The 25415-nt window shown below is 39.3% G+C and overlaps 1 protein-coding gene across 1 annotated transcript; it reads right to left on the bottom strand.

Annotated features, from left to right (window-relative positions):
- Positions 1-9714: 9714 nt before the first annotated feature.
- Positions 9715-23670, bottom strand: LOC139444636 (uncharacterized). The gene is made up of 28 exons (XM_071225554.1): positions 23652-23670; positions 22895-23089; positions 21662-22861; positions 21087-21131; positions 20643-20687; positions 20371-20397; positions 20148-20192; positions 19799-19843; positions 19529-19576; positions 18927-18971; positions 18353-18397; positions 18150-18200; positions 17755-17799; positions 17540-17581; positions 16583-16657; positions 16153-16197; positions 14094-14144; positions 13797-13841; positions 13464-13502; positions 13023-13043; positions 12854-12898; positions 12454-12513; positions 12025-12081; positions 11734-11778; positions 11195-11248; positions 10860-10904; positions 10636-10689; positions 9715-9767 (listed from the first exon to the last, which is right to left on the bottom strand). Exons 1-28 carry the CDS (start codon positions 23668-23670, stop codon positions 9715-9717), a joined length of 2586 nt encoding a protein of 861 aa, XP_071081655.1.
- Positions 23671-25415: the final 1745 nt, after the last annotated feature.

Raw genomic sequence — 25415 nt, 5'->3', positions numbered from 1 at the left:
TTTAACTTCCATTATGGGTATCTAAGGTGTTATTAGAAACACAAATGTTCTATTCATGTTTTTGCATTGGCCTGTTATCACAGTGTTGTTGGGTATATTCAGGATCGGTATACGAGCAAGAATGTGTTAAGCCTCAGATCTGTACTGCTGGATGGTATTTTCGAATGTAACTATAGTATAAATTGTCAATGCAAGAGATAACCAGTCAAGAATATCCGCCGAAACAGATTCCAATTGGCTTAAAGGGCTAAATAGCTGTGAAAATTATATGAGTGACACCAGGTGTTCACGGAAAGGGTGAAAAGTGCGGCGTTAAACAACAAACCAACCAAACCAATCAACCAACCGTTATCATGCGACTTATGTTAAAAGCAGAGTCTGTTGTACGATTCCGACTATACTACAATCATGTGTGTATGAATCACTACCAAATGCTGATGACACCAGGTGTCTGGGAAAAGGTGAGTGTGTCCTCCCCACCGGTGGCACCCGTCACAAACACATCGCAACACACTTAAAACTACGGGAACATATGGCACAAGTCAAAATAGCGACCTTGATTTCTTGTAACAAGTCATATAAAAGATAGATTGCCCTATTAAGGTGCCAACTATCGTAACTATATCATGTGTACATCAGTCAACATAATGATGGACATTGAATACAACAAATACAGATAATCTTCTTTGATTACCTACGTTTAGCGAATATGTTTCAACACTTTGAATTCCAACTTTCTGTCACTGCAAAACAGAGTTGCAATAACGTCATTGACATATTATCCACAACCCTTACAACTGTGAATATACGAAATTTCGCCGTTTCAAAAGTTACCGTTCGGTTGTTGCAACTTATTAGTTATAACCACTTTGAAATGGTTAAAGAAGAGTATGATAAGTTTGATTTTAACTTTCTTGATGCTTTTTAATAACCCCATTGTTTTCGACGATTTCTCTAAAAAGATCCCTTTGTCGTTGACTCAGTTTGTCAATCATCGTTAAACAATAAACTACACTGCCATATAACAAAAGGAAGACTTACTGTTAGGTTCCTGGGCATGTGTATTCCTTACTGTAAACATGCAACGGGTTTATAGTAATACATGGCATACGGTGAACAACACTGGCATATTGCCGAGGACGAATTGTCTACTTTGCATGCATAACATTAAAATCTTCCAAGGGCCACTCTTTTCAAAATGGAGCACGTGGCCACGTGCATGCTAATAGTGTTACTTTTGTATTTATAAGTAACACGCCAAGTTGCTGTGGATATGCGCGAGTGAGTGAGTGAGTGAGTTGTCTAACATTTTTTAGTTATATCACCATGAGTCAACTAAATTGTGAAGGAAAAGTCAAAGTGATGCAGGTCTTATACGTTAATACTTTGGTATTACTATAAAAGGACATCGTGCTGATAAACAAGGATCATTGTTAGCAATACTTCAGCTACAGATTAACAGCAGTGTGCTAATTATCGAGAAGAACCAGGTTACCATTGACTGACAAGCATGAGCATCATCACGTGTCGAAGCCTGATCCGGAGTCTAATCGGCTCTCATTTGACGTCAAATAGCATAATTGCTTGATTTTAAATCTTTTGTCTTTGTTTGTTTGTTTTGTAACGCAGAATTTTCCAGCTATATGGTTGTGGGTAAATAATCGAGTCCCAGAATCTTCACGGGTAGAGATTTAAATCTGAACAATGTACGTTCACATGCTACGTACATGGTGCACAGTATACTGTCCATGTATAAGCCTACACTGTTTGAAACGGAGTTCATTACCTCGTGTCGTAGCTAATAGATTCAGTGTCACGTGATTTGCAAATGATCAGACACTTTTTTAATGCTTAAAACAGAAAACTACTTAGATATGATATGTGACAATAATAATCGAAACGAGCAACAATTGGTCAGATATAACGAAAACGGGTGGCTTACTCCGTACACAGCTGGTCTGGTCGTCTCAGCATTGAAAGCAATCATGTTCCTAGTTACCAAGTGTTACCGTATGTACATATGGCTGTGTTAAGTGTACACAAATTAACATTGTAAAATTGTAAAACAAACTGTCTCCTTGGACTCCTATATTTCCTTCACTACCACGGGGAACGCCCCTCTTCTACCTCTGCCACCTGTGCCACATAACACCATGTCTGCCACTACCCATACCACATATGCCAGGTCTGCCATTATAACAAAACAGAGGTAAGTATACAATACAAGGGTGGATTGTGCACATAGGAAGATGTTTGAGTCTACCTTGTCAGAGGCCCGCATGTATAGTTTCATCACCGTGCTGTTCCCTGCAAATATTGACGTCACAGTAAATAGTACAAGTATGACTTGAGTTAGTAACAAGCCAGAGCATATCGACATACATGCATTTCGGGGTTATGGTCAATTGTTAAACCAATATCAAGAACATGTTTTGATGGAAATATATTATATGAAAGAATATTACCAACATACAGTCAACAAACTGAACCAAGACACGCACAAACATAATCATTTTGTAAAATAAGGTGTAAAACATACACTTACCCCAGGATCTATTCTGACCGACCAATCAAATATCGAGATAAGGAAATGCATAAGGGAGGAAATGCCACCCCAGTTTTTTATGGACAGGAAGACATCCTTTCCATCAAATGGAATAGTCACGACTTTCCGACGCGTATAAGTCAGTTTTTCAGTGATGAATTTCTCGCAAACACGATCATAATCAATGGGACTGGCCGCCTTGTTGTTGATATCGCCAACCCAACATTGAGGCTGGTTTGTAACTCACATTCTGATTGGTCCGTTATAGTGAATAGCGCAGCAAATCAAATTAGTTAATAAAGTTCAAGGGCGGGTAATTTGAGATCGCGAGAACCACGGGAATGGATCCAGGGATCAATGTACCTTTACCGAAATGCGAACCCTGAATGGATGGTATGGGTAGTGACAGGCCTGATATGGGTGTTATGGGTAGTGACAGGCCTGGTATGGGTGTTATGGGTAGTGACAGGCCTTGCATGGGTGTTATGGGTAGTTACAAGCCTTGCGGGGCTGTTATGGGTAGTGACAGGCCTGGCATGGGTGTTATGGGTAGTGACAGGCCTGGTATGGGTGTTATGGGTAGTGACAGGCCTGGTATGGGTGTTATGGGTAGTGACAGGCCTGGTATGGGTGTTATGGGTAGTGACAGGCCTGGCATGGGTGTTATGGGTAGTGACAGGCCTGACATGGGTGTTATGGGTAGTGACAGGCCTGGTATGGGTGTTATGGGTAGTGACAGGCCTGACATGGGTGTTATGGGTAGTGACAGGCCGGGCATGGGTGTTATGGGTAGTGACAGGCCTGGCATGGGTGTTATGGGTAGTGACAGGCCTGGCATGGGTGTTATGGGTAGTGACAGGCCTGACATTGGTGTTATGGGTAGTGACAGGCCTGGCATACCACCATCCATACCAATGCTACAATACCAATCCCCATCCCATCGCCCATATTACCCATACCGTCGCCCATACCACCCATACCACCGTTCATACCACCACCCATGCCACTGTCCATACCACCACCCATGCCACCGCCCAAACCATCCATATCACCCATACCGCCGACTACAGTCAAAAGCGTGTTACTCTTCTGTTAGCATCTGTACCCTATGAGAAGCACTTTACATATTTTTCATGCAGACACATATTTGAAATGTACATGGTAATAACTATTCCAATCCAGTCAAAACGTAGGAAAACAGCAAGAGTGTACTGTTCAACGTGTGTATGTGGGTTTGGCTTGACGCCTCTTTGAACGGTATTTTAGACGTATCGGCGTATCAACTCAGTGTTGAAAAGCTTGAGGAAAGCTCAAGGTGAAGCAGGGATGCGACCCAGGAGTACAAGTACAGTGCTGACAAACCATCGATCATAATCAAGGAGAATTAAGAGATTTGAAAGCAACCACCATAAGATCCCGAAGCCGCTCTGCACATCGAGTTCTGGTATCTTTGACGACTTGATCAACCGTGCTCCCAATTCGAAACTTGTGCAATAGTGTAACGATTACACGGTACCGTTTCCTTGGGGTGTCAGTATATATCGTTCTTAGGCTTGCCACAAATGTTCCTCAGTTCATCATATGTGATGTTTCGTTTAACTTTTGAGTGAACTGGAGATCATCATGGTGTCCTTGTGGTTACCTGTACTGCAGCGTGGCTTCATGGCTGGGAAGTCAGCAGGCTGCCCTCCTATAGAGGATTGTGATGGTTGTTATCTGAAAGACGAGAGAAAACATTACTGTCGGAATAGGTACATTACTGTCTTTACCTACATCAGATATGACGAGGAGACCTGAACACATGACTGGTCCGTGGAGTATGATTCGTCTCATTCAAATCTTTATAAGACGATTACTTCAGAGTGTCCGTATTTACCTGGCTACAGATTCATGAAGTGCCTGTACTGCAATAGTATCGCCTATGTTGACGGAGACACGTAATGTATACTCGATAAAGTTACATACACTGACAGAACAATGCAGTCGTGTGATAGTGAAAGTAAAACTATATGTTGAAAATTACTGAATGAGAAAATGTAAAGTCTAGAATTATGTATGTAAGTGTGAAATTATTTAACATCGCATTTGACGCGACTTTCGTCTTTTGTATCTAGAAACTATTAATTGTTAAGATTGGAACACCCACTGTCACATAATCAAATAATCAATTCTGGATCAGCTTTACCAGTGATTGATATTAAGAGCAACGTCCCCCACCGCAGAGGTACGAAGACGTGCTCTCAACCAAATCAACCAACCGATCCACGAAACGTCGCCTCTTACGACAAATATAAGTTTATTGGGACCACCTTAATAGAGTGAGTTTTCTGAGTGTATGCCATTACGGCAGTATACGGGCCATACGATGGGATGTCAGTTTAATGTGGGAGCAAAGTTCACGTGGAGCAAGTCACTTGCCACTTTGCTGAAACACACAAGCGTTAATATGGCTCAAATAGATCAGGGGCTCTATTCGTGGCAATGTAAAACTCGCATTAATCACCAGTGGAACACGACAACAAATATACGATATTCACCTCTGCCATACGAATACTACCCAGTTTGACCACCCGGTCAATTTAGTCGCCCCTAACGACAAGTATTGGTTTCTGGACCTATTCTGACCCGGAATACCAATGTATACGTATTTGTAGCCGAAGGGAATGTAAAAAGATATGCAGTTGCTTGGGTAAACGTGTGAATACACCCTTAATAACTATACCATTATTGCACATTAAAAAAAATCCACAAATATTTCCTAATTTCAAATTACTTTCTTCTGGTTGTATCTGGAACATATTACCTTTGAGTTTGTTTGTTGTTTAACGCCCCACTCAGCAATATTCCAGCTATATGACGAAGGTCTGTAAATAATCGAGTCTGGAAAAGACAATCCAGTGATTGATATCATGAGCATCGATACGCGCAATTGGGATACGATGACATCAACCAAGTCAGCTAGCCTGACCACCCGATCCCGTTAGTCGCCTCTTACGACAAGCATAGTGGCTTTCTACGGTTGCTGAAGATACAATTATGTCATAAGGAAGGTGATCACCAGAAGCAGGCCTCACAAATTGCATCTATGTGGGGTATAGAAGCCACGTCATCGTCATAACAATGCAAACGGACAGGTTTTGACTCATCAACATTTTAGAACCAAGAAATGTAGTACTGTCCTTTCCTTGTATAATGACGGAAACACATCCTTTCACTGATCCTTTACTTATGTGTAGATTTTCACCCACAGTGCAACACAAAGCTTGTGATGAGGCCTGGATAAAAATAAAGGAACATGTACTTTCGTGTGTTCCCTAATTTGTTTCCCTCAGTATATTTGCATGAACCTTTTCAAGGTATTTAGAAACAGTCAACAGAAATATGTGGTGCTGGTTTCTCAGATAGGAAAATAATAATTTCGGCACCTCTATTAGTGATCTTTACTCCCTTTATTCGTCAGAAGGATACAAGGAGCAACGCCTGACATGACGACTGCTGATTGTTACTAGGCACGTTTTATAGCCACACTCTTACACTAAATACGTAACTGTGTTTTCTCTCTATATTTCATAACAAATATTTCCCAGAAGACAACCATGTCAACAAATACTGGTATTAAACCACATGCCACTCGCTCATTATTTGGAGCGTATCGGATGCTGCAATAGAACTGACACCATGTAACCTATGCTTGTCGTAAGAGCAGTTAGGACCGGGTGATCAGAAACGATTTCATTTCATTGATGGCGTTGGACGATTGTCATAATATCAACCACTGATTTGTCTATTCCGGTTTTGATAATTTTCAAGGCCTTCGTGATTCAGCTGGAATATTGACTGCTGTATTAATTTACTTTCATCTTTCATTCACTGTTTAGTATTTCTCCGAAAGTCTACGGGAACCAGATTAGGATTACAATTGTTGCGAATTTTTGTTGTTTTACACGGCACTTAGCAATATTCCAGCTATATGACGTTGGTTAGTAAATAATCGACTCCAAACCCAGTGATTGATATCGTAAGCATCAATCTACGCAATTGGGACGCGATGACATGCATCAACCAAGTCAGCGAGCCTGACAAAACCTTTTACGACAATCTTGGGTTGTTAAAGATCAGTTCTAACTGGATCTCCACGGATTTATTAGGAGATAGGAGTAGTCTGCGTTTCATGTATAACGCACTTTAACGTGCTTTGTGCAGGCCTTGCTGTTCAGTGATACGTTGATACTACTCCACATCGCACTACATGCATGTGCAACCACTGCAAGGAGAAAGAACGTCACAGAGCTTAGCGTGCATCTAAACTATATTCCAACCACAACATATTTTAAATCGGAGAAATCACTCGAATCGGTTGATTCCGGTTTCGGGACTCGTTGATTCTACTTCCGAAATCAACATATTTCTCCACTACAGATTTGAAAACGTTTTCAGAGAGTTCTGTATATACTGCAATTTATATTCATATAATTCCACAAAGCAAGGGGCCAACCGTGACTGGTTTCTTGTCAGAGCCTGATTTGTTTTGTCGCAGAAACACTTTGCCACAATGTAAATTTTGTGGCAGGCAGGCATTTCTATTTTTTGGGCGACAGCCTGAAGCATAATTATTTTTTTGTCAAGATGTTTCGGTCACAATTGATTGTTTCGATAAAATCTCAACCATTGTATTTAGCGAGCGAGCTAAATACCTTGCGTATTCCTAATACAGGATATTTACCATCCACAAACACCCACGCGTATTAACCTTTTTTCATAAAATGTCATTTTCAATTCTGTGCTCTCAAAATCTTTCCTGTCTCTCACAAACTTTACTTGAAAATTGCAAATCTTCCTGAAATTTGCGTATTAATATGGATTATGTCAGAAGTTAAGTGATGTGTCAGTCGGACAGTGGCAATATATTTCCAAAAGAAACCCGATTCTTATACCGTGGCATAACCACATACAGGCAAAACAACAATTGCCTACACAAGTTGTTTCTACTTGTCCTACGCGACAAGCCCTCGTTCTGTCCGCTGGAGTATCTGTCCTTTATCAAAGGGAAGCTACTCTAATCATAGTCTATCAGATGTCACGTTTGTTCTGTCATAAGAAGAGCAGTAAAGATATACACACGTCGACAATACGAAACAAGATGGCAATTGAGACATATTTCGGCCAAATACAGCTGTTTTATTTTGGGGAAAAGGTTCCATACCGCAGAGGTTTACAAGCACAGATATGGAAACTGATCCTGCTACGCTGGTGTCTTCGCTAAATTGTTTCGCAGTTTATATCTCCAAAGTTGCAACAACTAGTAAAATGCTCCAGCTACGTCACAGTTAGACACTGATGTTAGTATAATAGACTATTAGGATTGCCGAATGACAAGGTCGAGCCATGTTTGTTTGTAAATACTTAAAGTAGTCCCTACTTGACTTTTGATATTTGCATCTCTATCCGTATATGACCCCGAGAGCTTTCGTTTTTATCCGTTGGATTTATCCTGCCAAGGAAACTACCCATTATATTATAAAACTAAATATCTCTAAATTTCTGTACGTTTTAACATATTGCCCAAACCCATAAGAGATTTGTAATACAAATTTCAGAACTCCTAACATGGAAACAGAACCCCTGTTGATAAAAATTGTGTAAAGGTTAGAAAATTCAAAAGTTTTTCCAGCTTGAAAATTTTGTCCTGGTCCAAAAATGTGTGACTTCAACTGACTTGAAGTTTCAAGATCAACATGTGATTAACTACTTGTCTCCTGTATTCTTGTCTCCTGTAATATGGCCTTGTTTGATTGTTGTCACAGTTGTTGGAATTGTGACTTGGTGGTACATTTGCCGGATCGTGCAGAGATGATAGAGTAAACCACCATTGGTAACAGCGAAAACATGACGATTGTTCACTCATACTTCATTTCCAATACAGTCAATGACATCACAGAGTTGCAATAAATTTTATTCATCGTAAGCTCATGTACAAAAACTTCAGCCTGTATAAATTCGGGATTGTCATTTATATATATTTTAACATGGTGTTGACCTAACCTGCGACTAAATATATACAGCCTGTCTTCAGTTTATGTGGTACGCAGGCTGATAAGATCGTATTTGAGTCTTCAGTAGAACTTACAGCCGTTGTGTAGAACGTGATTGTTGTATGGTACAGAGCCTTCTTATTTGGTGCAATCGCTTATCCTGTAAAGGAAAAAAATAATTTTTTGTAGCAATTTACAATGTAAACCCAAACTCAGGAACCACAGTTACATCACTGTTGTAATGTTGACTGCGGCGTGAAAAATATTGTCCACACTTCTAAAACAATTGAAAATAATGGCATTGTAAAATAGAATGTTCCAAAGTGAATTGCCACGCAATGCGCTCATCAAATCCCAGTTCTGGACAATGGATTAGCCTAGTTAATTCAGCATTCATCACGTCTATGTACGGGTTCGATTCCCAATGTGGTAGTAGTTTGTGAAACCCATTCTGGAGACTTTCTGGTGGGATAACGCTGATATTCTGCTGAAGGCGGTTCAAATGCTCAGCCAAGCATATCAAGTGGCTCTTAAACCTTTACATTTTTTTAAAAGTACAAAACGATAATGAACAAACTTTATATATATCACAGAATTGGTCCAATGTAAGGGACCGCCTCCATGTTCTAGTGGTAGAGCCTCCGCCCTGAAAGCGGAGGTCCGGGGTTCGATCCCCGGCCGCGTCATTCCAAAATACAATAAAAGATTCGTGTTACCCTGCTTGGCAGGAAGGGATTAAACAAGGACTGGTCGGGTCGGAGTCAGTATACTGTGTCTGAGTGGGGTATTCATGTTAAACTGCCGCATGATGTGTCAGTGGACTAGCACTATAAAGTCGACAGTAGTCCAGACTAGTACAATCAGCCACACACACACACACACACACACGTTCATGCGCGTTGCCATATAAGTGCAATGATCTTGAACTGAACGTTAAACCCAACTTCAGCTCACACCTCTAATGTGAGCTTTAAGTCCAATAAATGGATCGGGTGGTCAAGTCATGGGGCGTTGTCTAGCAAAGACTCAATTTGTTACCGGTCGTTGTTGTATAGATGGAATATTGCTGTCTGTGGCATAAAACAATAAACAATCCAAAACAAGGGATTCTTACCTCCCAGCTCGTGAAGTTCTGCGTTACATTCTTGGGCTTTTGTGCAGTTGGTTCAGTTTACCGAATATGCCATTTCCTAAAACAAGGACATTCATTCCAGGAATGACAAGAAAAGGTTTGTTAATATTCCCAAAAATATATCTTTAAATTTTGAGGAAATAAATCAGAACGGTTATTTTAAACCATGTCAATCTACGGTTAGTGTACTATTAAGAAACATATATGTCACTAGTTCGTTTCTCTCAAGATGCCCGAAGGATGTACATAATGTACACTGCTACTTGTATCTACCCTTGAAAGCTGATTCAGGGGAGGTGGGGTAGCCTAATGGCTACAGTGTTCGCTCGTCACGCCGAGGACCAGTGTTCGATTCCCACATGGCCACAATGTCTAAAGTCTATTTCTAGTGACCCGTGATATTGCTGGAATATTGCTAAAAGTGGCATAAAACCATACCCACTCACTGAAAGCAGATTCAGCAATAGCACAGTTCAATGTAAATGTTAGGTCTTTTGTGAACATTGACACGGAATATAAAAACCAAAACATGTTATCATCTGGAAAAGGGATTGAGAACTTGTCTTTATTTTCACACAAAGTAATATTGGGAAATTGGAATTAGGCAATCTAGTACATTGACACATTGGAGTGAGTCACATTTCTGTTGTTAATCAGCTAGGTGTTAACATTCTGGTTTGGAATGTAGATTCCATAACGGTAAAGTTCATTCAAAGGAACAGTTTCTTTGGGCATAAACACATATTATCCAGATTAAATTCGATGAGAAGGCAGGATTCTAAATTATTCCGTTGGTTCCTATCACATTTATGTCTGTCGGTGATACAACACATCCTTAGAATTATATTTGCACAAGGAAAGGAGAACGAAAACCAAAACTGAAAAAAAGGCTGAGGGAAAACAACCAGCTATGAATATCTTGTCACCTGCTTCCAAGTCCTTTATCTTTTCATCAGCAAAATGTTGGAGGTTTATCAAGGCTGTAAACAGAGACATGACACAAATGAGGCTGAATCTGTAAACGGCTACTTATTAAATGCTTTTGTTTAATATGACGTACTTCTTTCCAAAGGATATATTGAATATCAGATGGCTTTTCAACATAGACCGAGTAAAAAGTACTGCATAAAGTAAAAATGTTTATACCTACCTTTGTCCATTACCTTCAGAATCATAGACTTCAGTGATGGGGAAGCTGTTGAAAATATTTTAAAGTCACATTAATAAGAATGTATTTAAGTGTAAAAACTGCGTTGGTACTTTTCCTCGTACGTGCGCGCAATAAGTTCATTGTTTAAATTGAGGACTTGGCCTGTTTAGTTGTAGACTGGGAGGATGTATGATCTGTACTAATAACAACAGAACATCAGCGTACACACAGTCAATGATATGTCGTCATACTAGTCACAGATAGCGATTTTAGTATGGTTTAATACACAACCATGACACCAATTCAACCATGACGTTTGTAAGCAGCAATTATACCTTTCTCCACTTGTTGCTCCAGGGAATCTCCCGTCTTTCCAAAACGACCAAGAACTAGAGAGGAATGCATAAGAAAAATATGAATATATTAGTATTATGCTTTTCTTTTCTGTCATTTCAGTTCATCCACCTTGACATTGTCGGGAGTTCATTCTCATTGTTTCATTTTGTCTGGCCATACACCGTTATCAAACACTAGACATCACAATACCTATATTGGCAGGTTTATGCATGTCTGCATCTGAAATATTTGTAACAGTTTTGACATAGATATGGAGAGTTTCATATACCGATGACAGTTTGATATGTCTTTCTCATGCTGAATCATACTTTTAAAACACTCGTCGCACAACCCGTGGACAACATGTGAAGTACGTTTCACATGAGTTGACAATTATACGTTCTCAGCGCGTGTAAGCGTGAATGAACTTCTAGACGGAGGCGTGCAATATAAATGAGAAATGTATGTAAGTCGTAATCTGAAACATAGACTCGGACGTGTTGTGAACATAAAGGAGATTATGTAACATCATTCTTACCTTTGGTAATGCACCTTCCGATTTTATTCTGGATACCAGCATACTCTAAATGAAAATTATTTGTGGTTATGATGACTATGGATTGAATTGTTGTACACAGGTAACCTGTATTGATTACCACCCACCTACGCGGATTCATACAGTTTGCATACTGGATTTTCGATTCATACCTCAATGAAATGAAAAAAATACACAGTCAATCCTTAATTAAATCAGAATGGATATGTAATTGATATTTTTGGGGTCTTTATCAAGTATCATTAAACATAACTTTTGAAGGTATCTTCTCACCATTGATCGATCGCTTGCGGAGCAGACCTTCGATTGTACCTGCGCCCGGCTTATTACCTGAAATATCAATTACCTTTTAGAATATCTCAGAAAGAATTATTTCATTTCGCTTGTAGGTTTATGAAAAATATTGTTCTGCACACTGTCAATAAATAACTAGTTTTAGCTTGAGTGAGTGAGTGAATATATAGGGCTTAACGATGCTGTTATTTTTTTAGAGTAATGCAATTATACCACAGTGTGTCAGTTTAATGCTTGCGAAAATGCGGGTCTTTAGAAGATACCGTGGAGGTGTATGCCTCACGTGCACAGTAATGAAAGCAACTGACCACAATGATGCTTGTATTTGGGTCCTGAAAAACGCCAAAACTCTTTGGAGATATTTTATCACTATCAACACCACCGTGTGTACATGGTGCAGCTACCCACCTACTCGTCCAATCGCGTCATCCATGATGGCTTTCATCTTGGGCATTCTTGAAGTCTTCTCTGTTTAACCGGTGAAATATAACACGAGGTAGTCACAACACCCATTATAATATAAACAGTCTACACAACATTTACACACTAGTTTACGCACAATTCAACTGTGTAAAGAATGTACATTAACCTGATATGATTGCGTAACAAAACCCGTTTTCAACGCATTGTCTTTCATTAAAGTATACACATAAAGAAACAATTTTAAATTAACGTGACTCATACCATATGAAACATAAACAATTCACCTCGATTTGTGATTGCCGGTTTGACTTTATTAGTAGTAGTAATATTTGATGAATGTCGCACTGTTTAGTGTATATCAAAGATGCATCAGAAGTCAACTCACCTTCTTCAAGAACATTCTGGGCTATTTCCGAGAGTTTTTCTTTCACTGCAATAAGCATTAATTTTCTGCATTTATTACATTAGGACACTTATTCTGTAGTTTACAATAATGTCAAACACATACTTTAACTCATTGCAATTGTTTGAGTGTGACATTAATGAATACTTACGTGGACGAAGTTCAGGGTCAACTGCAAGAACACAATATAAAAAGGTTTATTATATCCATGATGCGATGTACATCATAGAATACGAACTTCAGTGTGCATATATAAGAACACATATCAATATATATCGGTTTAAAGGGAAACGAGCTTATATATAATTATTGTGTCGATCTTGGTCCTGGAACATAACACAAATCTATCTTCAACAGAATTTAGCAACGTCTCCACCCGTTAATGCAGAGCACAGTTCCGGGTACCTAACACATTAACAGCAACACCACGTGCACAGTCATCGAGGGTATGGGGAATTGACCCTTTGATAACATTTGTTAGAGATGGAGTCATACATTACATTTTGTATCAGTAATTCATAAAACGTTCACCAACGCATATATGATAATTGGATAGTTTTTACTTTTTTAGTCAACCTATACCTATATGTACCTTTTTCTTCCTCAACGATTGTTTCGAGTTCATCAATGGCTGAAAGGTAGGATAGACATTTTTCGTTATGTGTTTGTTTATAAATTGTTCATATGATGAAAGCTACATGCTAACAATGTGTATCCAGTGTGTATAACTCTTTTATTGTAGATTGTCATGGTAAAGAAAAATGGATAAGTAAGTAAAAAATGAAAATAATCAAAATAGACTTGACTTATTGAATGGTAATTTGTATGGTATATAGATATAGATATAGATATAGATATAGATATAGATAACTATTATATGTACAATGTATTTAACACGTGATGCAGCGCTGATCAAGCAACAAACCTTTCTTGATGAGTTCGTCTTTCTTGACCTCAAGGATCTTCAGACCTGGTAACGAAGATCAGGACAGTGTGTTTAGGAATAAATAATGTCAATATGCATACCTCATGCTTTCTGTCGTTAACATTCATCTAACTCGTAAAGTACAGAGTCGTTATGCGTGTGTACCTGCGAGCGTACATGTTTGCTTGTGTGCATATGTCTTCATTTCCGTTGAATTATTAACCGAACAATCGTGTTGATGCAAATGTTTTGAAACTTTACTCTTATTTACCATATATATATAATTTACATACTCACCACTCCTCAGTTGCTCAATGTCTACGGCGTGTGAGCGGTCTTTTGGGCTGTCTGTCAGAAATATATTGATTCATATTATGCAGGACATATGGAAATACCAATGAAAATGGGTGTAAAATGAACATTAATAGTTATGACAGAGAAGAGAAAGTGATCCAATTTGGGAGGTCTTGCCAAACCTGTGTAACCAACTGAAATCCCCCAAACAAATGGAAAGTCCTTCCTACCTTTGTAATACAATACTAGTATGTACACTTTTGTGATGAGATGTATTCCATACATTCTTTTGACTTTTTGCAAGTGAAACCATCTAAATTGTGTTTTGTTTGTTGTATTGAAAGAAATATAATGCGTGTTCACATTTTGTAAGAAAACTAACCATTATCTTTGAGTTTTTCGCACTTCAGCTGACTTTTAGGTTTATTACATTGGATGATATATCCATAACTAGATCATGCAATATTTTAAAGATTTATATCAATTAGGAGATCTTGGGGGAATTAGTAAAACTGGATAAGTGTTTCGGATGAGATATTGCTCTTTTTGATTTATACTTGTAATTAAAGGTGCATATTGGAGAACATTTGTTGAGCGGTATATCTTTCACTGAATTCATTCTACTGCGTTAAAAGTAATCTGCATCTATATGAGGTCATTTACAAATGTAGACACTTAATCCATTTACATCAAGATATCTTTGTTTGTCATTATGGGCTTGTGCGTTCTTCTATGTTACAGTTGTATTTACTTCATGTAAATCAAGATATTTTTTTTTGCTATTATGGACTTGTGTGACATGTGTACATCTCCAAACACGTCTCTCTCAAAATGCTTTCATTTTCATTTTATTGACAATTATGTCTTACTGTAACTAGATTAACCCTATTTCAATTATATTGTAATTTGCTTATGCTATATCAAGTTTGATTTATTATGATTTTCACTCTCTCTCGGGAAATGTCTCTAAATGACCAACCATGAATCACTTTTCTTTAGTTTGTACTTAGATTGTTGTTTTGTCTTAGAATTTCCATATGCTTCAAGAGACACGGAAACGTCACGGCCTTCACCAAAAATATACCTTACACTAAAGTGTGATATTTGTGTCATCAGTGTAAGGGGTAGTCTAAGTGTAATTTTTTTGATATACTATATGCATCACTTTGTTTCCAATAGATTTAATAATATAGTTTTGTGTTGAAATGAAATGCATACAGGATATTTGACTGTACAGCGACATGTTTAGCTCCTCGAGTGACTTTGACAAAGTTAATCTCTACATGAGCAGTGAATCCAGGAGGGACATTGTCAACTTATTCAGATCCGGACATATTACTGGACAAGTAAGATAAAAGTTATTATTCATATACTATTTTTCCTTATGCATATCTTACTCTCAAAACGATAATGTCATTTAGGTAAATATAAGCGGTTCGAGCATAAAGTTTCATTTGACTTTCCCTGAGTGATATATACAGTCTATATTTTCAGATAAGAATATCATTTGTTCACTGAATTCAAAACAAACAAGAACATATTACTGTCATATCCCAATAAATCATGTTCAATGACGCTCTCCAAATAATATTATTTATCCGCGACATGGAGAGATGACAGAATATGTCCTGCTATATAAGAACATGAATGGAAAAAGTAAGAATTGCATCAGGTTGCACTCGAGTTAGGAATATGGGCAATTGTGTAATAAGATGTGACATTTATCAGTCATTTAATGCTCAAACATATAAATATATAAATATCAAAGGGTTCCAAATCAGTTCTCTGCCAATTGAACGAATGTCGAAAGTCAGAGTAAATTTGAAACAGAAAATTCTCAGAAGGCTTCTCTAAGTACTCACCGCACACCGCCCGCCCCGGTAGTCTTAAAAATCACCACTGCATCATACACCAGGTATTACAAAGTTGATTTTTTAAAATTTTAGCTTGCAGTGATAAAGCGGGCCCTACAGATTGTAGGTGACTAGGCACAGTTAATAAAGCTATAAAATATAGTGTATGATTATGTACGTTGATAAATGAATGTAAAGTAAACACCTACTGTCTGCCATGATCTCTTTTTGGAAGTCCATGAATGCGCTTATAGCTGTAAAAAACAATACACGTAATCTTAACTTAATTAACGTGTATGCGCAACTCTAGTACATTACATTGAAATTATATGGTCCGTGATACTATTTAACCTAGCACTTACTAGTGGGGCAAACTATACATCACCTATGACATTTACCCTGACACTCACTAGTGACGCACAGTATACACTGTCTATGACATTAATCTTTACACCCACAGGTGGCACACAGTGTACATCATCATCGACATTTCCCATAACACTCACTATCGGCAGATGGTATTCATTTACAATTATTACATTAACAGTGTCAATGAGATTCCATCCTTTGTTTTACAGTCTCCATCTTTATCTCTGGACAAATGTTATAACTGACATTGAGGACGAAACAATAACGTACCATTCATGCGGACAGACCCTAGCCTCTTTATCAGGTGTGCTTCTGCTGCAGTGGGCTCATGTTTTCTATCGTGATCTAAAATAATCAAATGAACATCAATAAGCATCAGTTATCAGGGCACTGAGGCCATTCATAATAATGACTGATGCCCACCAATATACATATACATATGTGGTATGTTGTGTAGCATTATAACTACCCATACTGTGGTGACCCATGTTAATATGTTTAAAGACCTGGGAAGACCTGGCCCAAAGTTAGACCGAAATGACCTAGGTTAGAGCCAAGAGAGGGGAAGAAGTGAGTGGTCAAGGCCGAACCTTCCCCGGGGAAGAACTGGCCAGGGGGTTGTGTCGGCCTGTTACACCGGGTCAGAATTGGTCCCAAGTAGCTTCGTTAGAGGCCACTGAACAGGATGGAGTTGTCGGACTAGATGACTTGATATCGTACAACAGACGTAATATTAATCAATCTCTGTTTTGTCTAGCCATGGCCGACATGAAATATTTTTCTGTGGCGTAAAATAACAGACAAACTTGCAACCCTTTGACGAACGCAGATATTTGTATATACAAGTGACATAGCCATTTGCATCATTTTAGAAAAAGGTAGAGGCCTTGAATGATATAACTCCGATCAAACAACGTTTTAGCAAGGACAGTATGACGCGCTTTGAAATCTTAGCAGAAAGAGCATGTTCGACTGAACCTAAAAATTTCTGAAATGTTGACACCACGAGCTGGAGCTGCTGAAACATTGCTCAATATATAGGGAATGTTGACTATTGGAAAGTTGAAGTTTTTCCTTTTGTCTTGTCTTGTCACTGTCTTGTGGGTACTTCGCTGTCACATTTACATAGATGAAAATATGAACCAGTTCATGTGTGTTAACCTTATCTATGTTTTTGTTTGAAATAAAGGGTGCCTTCTGCTTTCAGTCAAAATATGTTTCACTTACACGGCTCCAGATCTGCTTTCTTCTCTTGGATTGCACAGCCAACTGAAACAACATTCAGCAGGTTTAAGTTTCCTGCGTGTGAGATCCAAACTCATAAAGGGGGCGTGAAAAGATAATTGATGGTGTTTTACAAATGCCTGTTGACCACAATAAGTTCAATTTCAGTAATCGATTTGCATTATGTACAGGAAGATTAAATGTTGAAGAACACATACTAGTTGATGAAATCTTTCTCACGTCCATAATCATGGCCTGCATCTCTGTAGAAGAAAACATTGACAAATGTGATTATACCAACGAAGATGAATCTTATCAAAATACATCCACCAATTATTGGTAGTTTAGAGCGTACAATCTAAGTACAATTCATATTATTTGTACATATGCCATACTAATTAAAACATCTCGAATGATCACTTCGTACAACTTCCTATATCTAGATAAATAAATGACACACGTGCATGTATATTATCCGTCGAACTCAAGAAAAACTAGCTACTAGAAAAATTCAAATTTATAGTGTATATTTTACTATAATTTTGTATTTTGTGAACATTATTGATGAACTTTACAGCTTCATGAAACTTTTGACAAGATTACTGATACTTACTCTCAGCATTGCCGGCATCTTGCTTCACGGCATCAATGTAATAGCCTTCATCTGAACGGACAATAAAAGAACATTATTGTTTATTTTTAATGACACGATGCTAATCTACAAGACTTCTTGGATCATAATCCAATAATACGCTGAAGGAACATAAAACGATAGAAGACGTTATATTTTAAAACCTGCTTTCTATCAAAACGTACCGTTATCGTCCAACTTTTTGCTGAGTTCATCAAACAGCTTCTTCACTGAAATAACACGAAATATTAGATACATTATATAGAGGTAAGTGTACATTGTTAAGGCTGTACCTTAACGTAAGGATGTTGTTTACGCTTGATATGATGTATATACTGAGTCTGCGAGGTTTTGTTTTTAACATCTTTTATTCACAAACGGTACAAGATTGGGTACAAGTTGTCCACCCTCTGAATAATATTTACGCTATCCAGTTATCAAGAATTGGCAGAATGAAGGGATAGAAACAGAATAGGAAAGTGAAGATTAGACGCATATAAGTTATTACGATGTATTGAACCATTTGTTTGATAAATGAACAATTGAACAATATTAAATATACATTGATTTCCTTCCACTGAGAGATCTGCATTGCCATACAAAACTAATTTGATGTCTAACGGAAATATGTTCACAACTATAATATTCAACCTTGTTAACAACTCATTGCGTTAACGAAGGTATAATTTTCAAATGAAACAATAAGCCTTTGAATCACAAATATTTTTTAGGTTAATTAATTTACTTTATTCATTTTACCTTCGGTGATATAATGTCCGGTGACTCTATCTATCATAGCCCTGGCTGAAAATTGAATAAAAGTTCCTGTCAGAAAAAACGGGTTCTCTATTCAGAAAGGGTCATGGCTGGACCAGTCGTCTAAGGCGTCACAATTTGCTGTGCAGAGTTGAGTTCCTAAAGCGTGCAAAACATCAATGATCATGGGTTCGAATCCCAACCTGCATCCCTTGCATCACGCCGAGTTCCATACCAAGCTGACACGTAGTGATACAACTGGAATGCTGTTTAAAGCGCAACTAAACTAAAGTAACTCACTGACTCCAATTTTGAAGATGAATTTCCATGAATATTCTCGGTAATAACACATTTCTAGGACCTCAATGCTTGTCACAATTCAACTCGTTGTCTGACAGCTGCATAACCAAAATCATCCCTAACCACTGTTTTGTACACGCTCATATATGTACAGGGCGTCATCTGCTAAATGTAATATAACTGGCTCGTGTGTTTAACAACATATAGTCATTGGAACATTCACACAGCTTTAAGATATTTTGTTTTCATTTAGCCTAGTGTATTAACTCACTTATAATGACTGATGTAAATGTTCATTAAAATACCTTTCTCCGCGTCTCTTCCTGTTGGATTCTCACCGAATTTTTCAACCACTGCAACATCATCATCATCATCATCATCATCATCATCATCATCATCATCATCACCATCATCATCGTCGTCATCATCGTCATTAGTATTATTATCATTATTGAAAGAAGCCAACTGCATCTATGACAGTCAGGTCATGTTGCAGCATCAAGTGTTAGTCAGCCATATCAAAGCCACTGAACGAGGAAATTTAATTACGCAAATCAGCTTTTCCTTTCACTTACAGTCAGCGAACGTGTTTCGGCATTTTACGTTCCATTTGTCCGACACTGCAAATCAGAGTTGACATAATATTATTAATATACATGTAACTAATCAATTCTGTTCTTTTGAAACCATGACTAGACATTTACATTCAACATCATTCATTTCAACTCAATGAGTTGAATTCAAATTGCTACAAGCAGTTAATTAAAGACGTTGTAACATTATGACTGCTGTCCTTATTTGAACAATGGTTTAATACCAGCACGTTGCTTGTCTCGACATGGGGAGCATGAGTGAATGGTTTTACCCTCTCTCTAAGGATAATAGTAACCAGCAAGAGCAGTAATAAAAAGCGTTTAGTTTTACCTGACTTGCTACGCTTGAATGATCCGAGAGTTATTGACGACCTTACTGCAATGAAAAATGTTATTGATAGTGTTTGTCGATGTAGCAGGAATTAATTCCTTTATTAAGGAACTTTAAAAAATCTGATAGTGCCTTGAAGGTTGAGGAAATATTTCTAATACCTTTACATGTTTAACGTTGCATATTTAAATAAATTACGTTGTTACACGGATCGAAGACTTACCTTGTCCTTTGACATTGGACCCTCTCACTGAAAATATAGAAAGGCTACGATGTAGTGCTCATTATGAATCATTTACGATGGGTAACACTGCACTGTTATTGAGAATGGTTTCTCTACGATGAATCACATTGACAGGGCTCAGGTGGTCTCTATGAACCACTGCGGTCTTTGGGGGAATAACAGAAGCGTAACGATTCACACAAATTAATGTCATACTTTGGTTGTTTACGAGGACATACATGTGTTGTGTATATTCAAATGGGTATACATACTTTTGTTCATTAGGATGTTTCGTCGCTTTCCCAGAATACTAACCACTGTCAAATAAACAAATATGTATTCTATGTCAACATGATATGAAAAATATGTATAACATCCTACGCTATGTCTTGTTATGTGATAAACGGAAGTAAGATGACAAGACAAGGAATCAGGTAACATGTCACCTTTGGGCCGTGTCACGATATTGTGTATCATACAAATCATTTTCAAACAAAGTGTTCAAGGAATCTGTTGACATAAACACGCAGGTGTGGTTGATTACATATACGTTCGTGGGTGTATCTCATTAATTAGTAAAGAAGGTAACACATTGTGATCTTTTGTTTTGAGACGGACGGGGATGACAATTTGATAATTACTTTATCTTGGTCTCAACAAATATTTGACTGTATACGTGTATATTGGAGGGAGGCGTGCACGTTTCATCAGCTCACCTTTATTGTAGGCGTTCAAGTAAAGATTCATCACGGTACTGTCCTCTGTAAACATCAAAGTGAAAGAAATTCAGTACAAGAAGAAAATAACGATGTTTCTGTCGCTTCATACATATCAACATACTTGTCTTTTGAATTTGAATGCAATCAAACATGATATTACAACTACCAGGCACATTTGTAGAGGGATCAAGGGGGGTTTTACCAAAAAGGTACTCAATGTTTACTAATATATCCGTAGGGATCAGAACAGAAGGAACTCAGGATAAGCGCGATAATGTTTCGACTCGTATAACATAGGTTCAGCCAAAGTACCAATTAAACACACAAAATGCAGATTATCCTAATAACGTATACGTATTTATACAGTTGATCATAAACTGGGAGAGCGATATTTTGTTGTGTCCTCACAGTCTTCATATTAAATAATACGTTTGACACATTTATACAGTTTTCAGGCCACAGGGTACAGTTTGTTCGCGTTAATACCAGGGCAGAGGATAGCCTAAATGGACTCCAAGTAAAACTTTCTTTCCTAACAATTTACAACAATAATTGTCATTTATTTTACTCACTTTCATACTTTCCGGCAGTGAAGTCGGTCATGCCCTTCACCACGAAGGTGATCTTGTTTTGCTCTCGTTTCCGTTTACGTTCTTCGTTTCTCTGTTTTCTCTTTTGTAGTCGTTGCCTTATACGCTCTCTTTTCGCTGCTCGGCTGTCATTACCTCCACTCCTTCTCCCACCCTTACCTCCCATACCACCGGGTCTTCCGCCACCCGTACCTCCCATACCACCGGGTCTTCCGCCACCCATACCTCGCATACCACCGCGTGTTCCGCCACCCATACCTCCCATACCAAACATACCACCGCTTGTTTCGCCACCCATAGCACGCATACCACCGGGTCTTCCGCCACCCATACCTCCCATACCACCGCGTGTTCCTCCACCCATTCCTCTCATACCACCACGGCTTCTACTTCCCATACCTCCCATACCACCACGTCTTCCGCCACCCATACCATCGCGTCTTTCGCCACCCAAACCTCCCATACCAAACATACCACCGCTTGTTTCACCACCCATAGCACGCATACCACCGGGTCTTCCGCCACCCATACCTCCCATACCACCGCGTGTTCCTCCACCCATTCCTCTCATACCACCACGGCTTCTACTACCCATACCTCCCATACCACCACGTCTTCCGCCACCCATACCATCGCGTCTTCCTCCCCTTATACCTCCCATACCACCACGTCTTCCGCCACCCATACCTCCCATACCATCGGGTCTTTCGCCACCCATACCTCCCATACCACCGCGTCTTCCGCCACCCCTACCTCGCATACCATCGGGTCTTTCGTCACCCATACCTCCCATACCACCGCGTCTTCCGCCACCCCTACCTCCCATACCATCGGGTCTTTTGTCACCCATACCTCCCATACCATCGGGTCTTTCATCACCAATATCTCCCATACCGACGCGTCTTCCGCCACCCATTCCTTCAATACCATCGGGTCTTTCGTCACCCATACCTCCCATACCACCGCGTCTTCCGCCACCCATACCTCCCATACCATCGGGTCTTTCGTCACCGATACCTCCCATACCACCGCGTCTTCCGCCACCCATACCTCCCATACCAACGCGTCTTCCGCCACCCATACCACCCATACCACCGGGTAGTCCACCTCCCATACCACCCATACCACCGGGTCGTCCACCTCCCATACCACCCATACCACCCATACCACCGGGTCGTCCACCTCCCATACCACCCATACCACCGGGTCGTCCACCACCCATACCACCCATACCACCGGGTCGTCCACCTTCCATACTACCCATTCCTCCCATGCCAGCGTATCTTCCGCCACCCATTCCACCCATACCCTCGGCCTTTATCATATCACCATTGTCATCGTCTTCATCTCCGTGGTTGTCTGGCCAGCTGTAGACGCTGCTGATGAACAGCAGAGACACCAGGCCAAGCCCTGGGGCGATAGAGGTAGAAGTTATTCTGTTGAACGTTCAAACATTATCAAACCCCCAACATTAATCCCCAATGTGTTTTAACCTTTCGTTGCATCTACGCTGGGAAAAGTAATAGATTTACTCTTACACACGCAACCGATTTTGAATTGTACTTGTCGGCAAGTGCTGTACAATCGCAGTAGATCCTCACTTGATTAATGTTAAACAGATAACAGTGGGTTGGTGGTGTTTATCGTCTCAAAATCAAGGATATTTGTTAAAGAAACTTCGATCCCCATGCGCGCTTTAACGCAGGGAACGTTTAAATAAGTGTCAAATGTCATATGTTTTAAAAATATTAACATATCACATTGATGTCATTTGATTCATGGTTAACACACTATCGATTCCTGCCATACAATCTGGTAGAAGTACTCTGTATGCGTCTCCTGATGTATGTGAAGCAATGGAAGAGGTAGCTGTTGCCACGGAACAGCTGTCAATTTGTCACGAGATAATCTTGGATAGTCGACAGTGATTGAACCGATCACTATTGCCACATTGTCCATTAAGTTAATTCACCTGTAAGGTAACGCTTCATCACTGCGTTTGTTCGGCAGGTACTACTTCTTTGGGGGATTAAGACGGTTAAAATCTGAAAAACTGAAGAAAAAAAACACTGGATCTGAAATCAAAATGGAAAATATGTGACTGGATGCTGAAGCATATTGTTTACAAATTTGAAACATTTGTTTAGGGGTATATTATTTTGTTTTTTAAGTATTTCTCTTGCTAAAACTTAAAAAAGTGACCCATTGCCTCCCCGGTAACCATGCAGTTCATGAAAAGGCTTTATGGATCCTCATTGATACTTAATTACCCGCTAAGATATGGCGGAATTATTGCAAACTCAGTATTTATGAGTGAAAGAACAGCTACGGTTTATTCCCTTGTGACAGATTTATAAAGATAGAGATGATAGTGTTTGTTAAAAATGATCACCTGACCCTCTGGGTGATTTTGTTTTCACGCCGAATTGAGTTTAATGACGGCGTGTCGGGAAACACTCACGTACATAAAGACACAAGCCATTCACGGAACATCCACCGCAGGTTTATGAGCGAGTAGGTTTTAACGCTCGTACAACATCATTTCAGTATTATTATGCGTATGTATAAGACGTTTACCACTTTAGTGCAACCGTCAATCATAGGATCCTTGTCCGCTAAGGTATGCAACACGGTGCGTTTGACCCCTGGTCTATCCATTATTCCCCCTTCCCCTTGTCATGTGTGTATACCCGGTAGTAGCTCGCCACGTGGGTAGACCACTCTGTTGTGTGCTCATCAGCATAAAAAAACTACGCCGCTGTGGCTGTAACCAGCCCTTATAAGTAAAGAGAGTCCAATAACAACAATGTTAGCCACAGCTGTCATCAGATATATCATATAACTATTGCAAATCAGTCTATTCCCTCATTAGATTATCTAGTCCAGACCCAATTATTTAAAGACCGCCGTCCTTCATCTGGAATATTGCTGAGTGCGACGTTAAACAAAATCTAGCAAAACTATCTAATAAGGTTATCTGCCAACTGACGTTTAAAGTACATAATTCCATCACGATGTTCGAGACGAAATTGACCAATCATCAAAGTCTTTATAGAAGACAACCTGGATCTTTGTGTAAATATGAATATTAAATACCACTTGCCTTGTAGACGTTGACGTGCGCCGTTATGATGCGGTGCGGGGTGTTTAGGATACGGCCGTATTTATACAGCTCTGAGTACGTACTTAATCACGTGACTGCCTACGTACTTACATGTTTGTAGTCATGGCGTACGAAAGACGATACACTGTTGGCCCGATACAACTTGTTTGTAGATATAAATACGTCTCAAATCAAATATTTGTGTAAAGCGATATTCTCTTTTCGTGTGTATCAATCAAGGGTTGTGAATGATTAATTACCCTGAAACATTCGTACAATATATGTTAATGAGTCTTAAATTATTTTCTCATTTTCTAACTTGCACGTATAAAATGTACAGTGTCTTATGTACATGCTTTAGCCAAGATTGTATTGTCCTCGTGTTATGTGTTTCCGAGCCCCCTCTTTCTGTATTTCTGACTACGTGACTTATAAGAATCAGGTCTGACTACTTGACTTAAAGACGTGCTGGGTGCTTGTTTCATGTTGTCGCGGGTGTGGGTGTGTGTGTGTGTGTGTGGGGGGGGGGGGGGGGGGGGGGGCGGTCGTTGGGAGGGAGTGTGTGTATGCGGCGGTAGATTGTTACTTTGTTGGTGTATTTGTGCGTGGTTGGTGCTTCTTTTTTGTGGAGAC

Source organism: Haliotis cracherodii, unplaced genomic scaffold (assembly GCF_022045235.1).
Source record: "Haliotis cracherodii isolate W230 unplaced genomic scaffold, xgHalCrac1.p SCAF_6, whole genome shotgun sequence".
Lineage (NCBI taxonomy): Eukaryota > Metazoa > Mollusca > Gastropoda > Lepetellida > Haliotidae > Haliotis > Haliotis cracherodii.
This window is presented reverse-complemented; position numbering and strand designations above follow the sequence as displayed.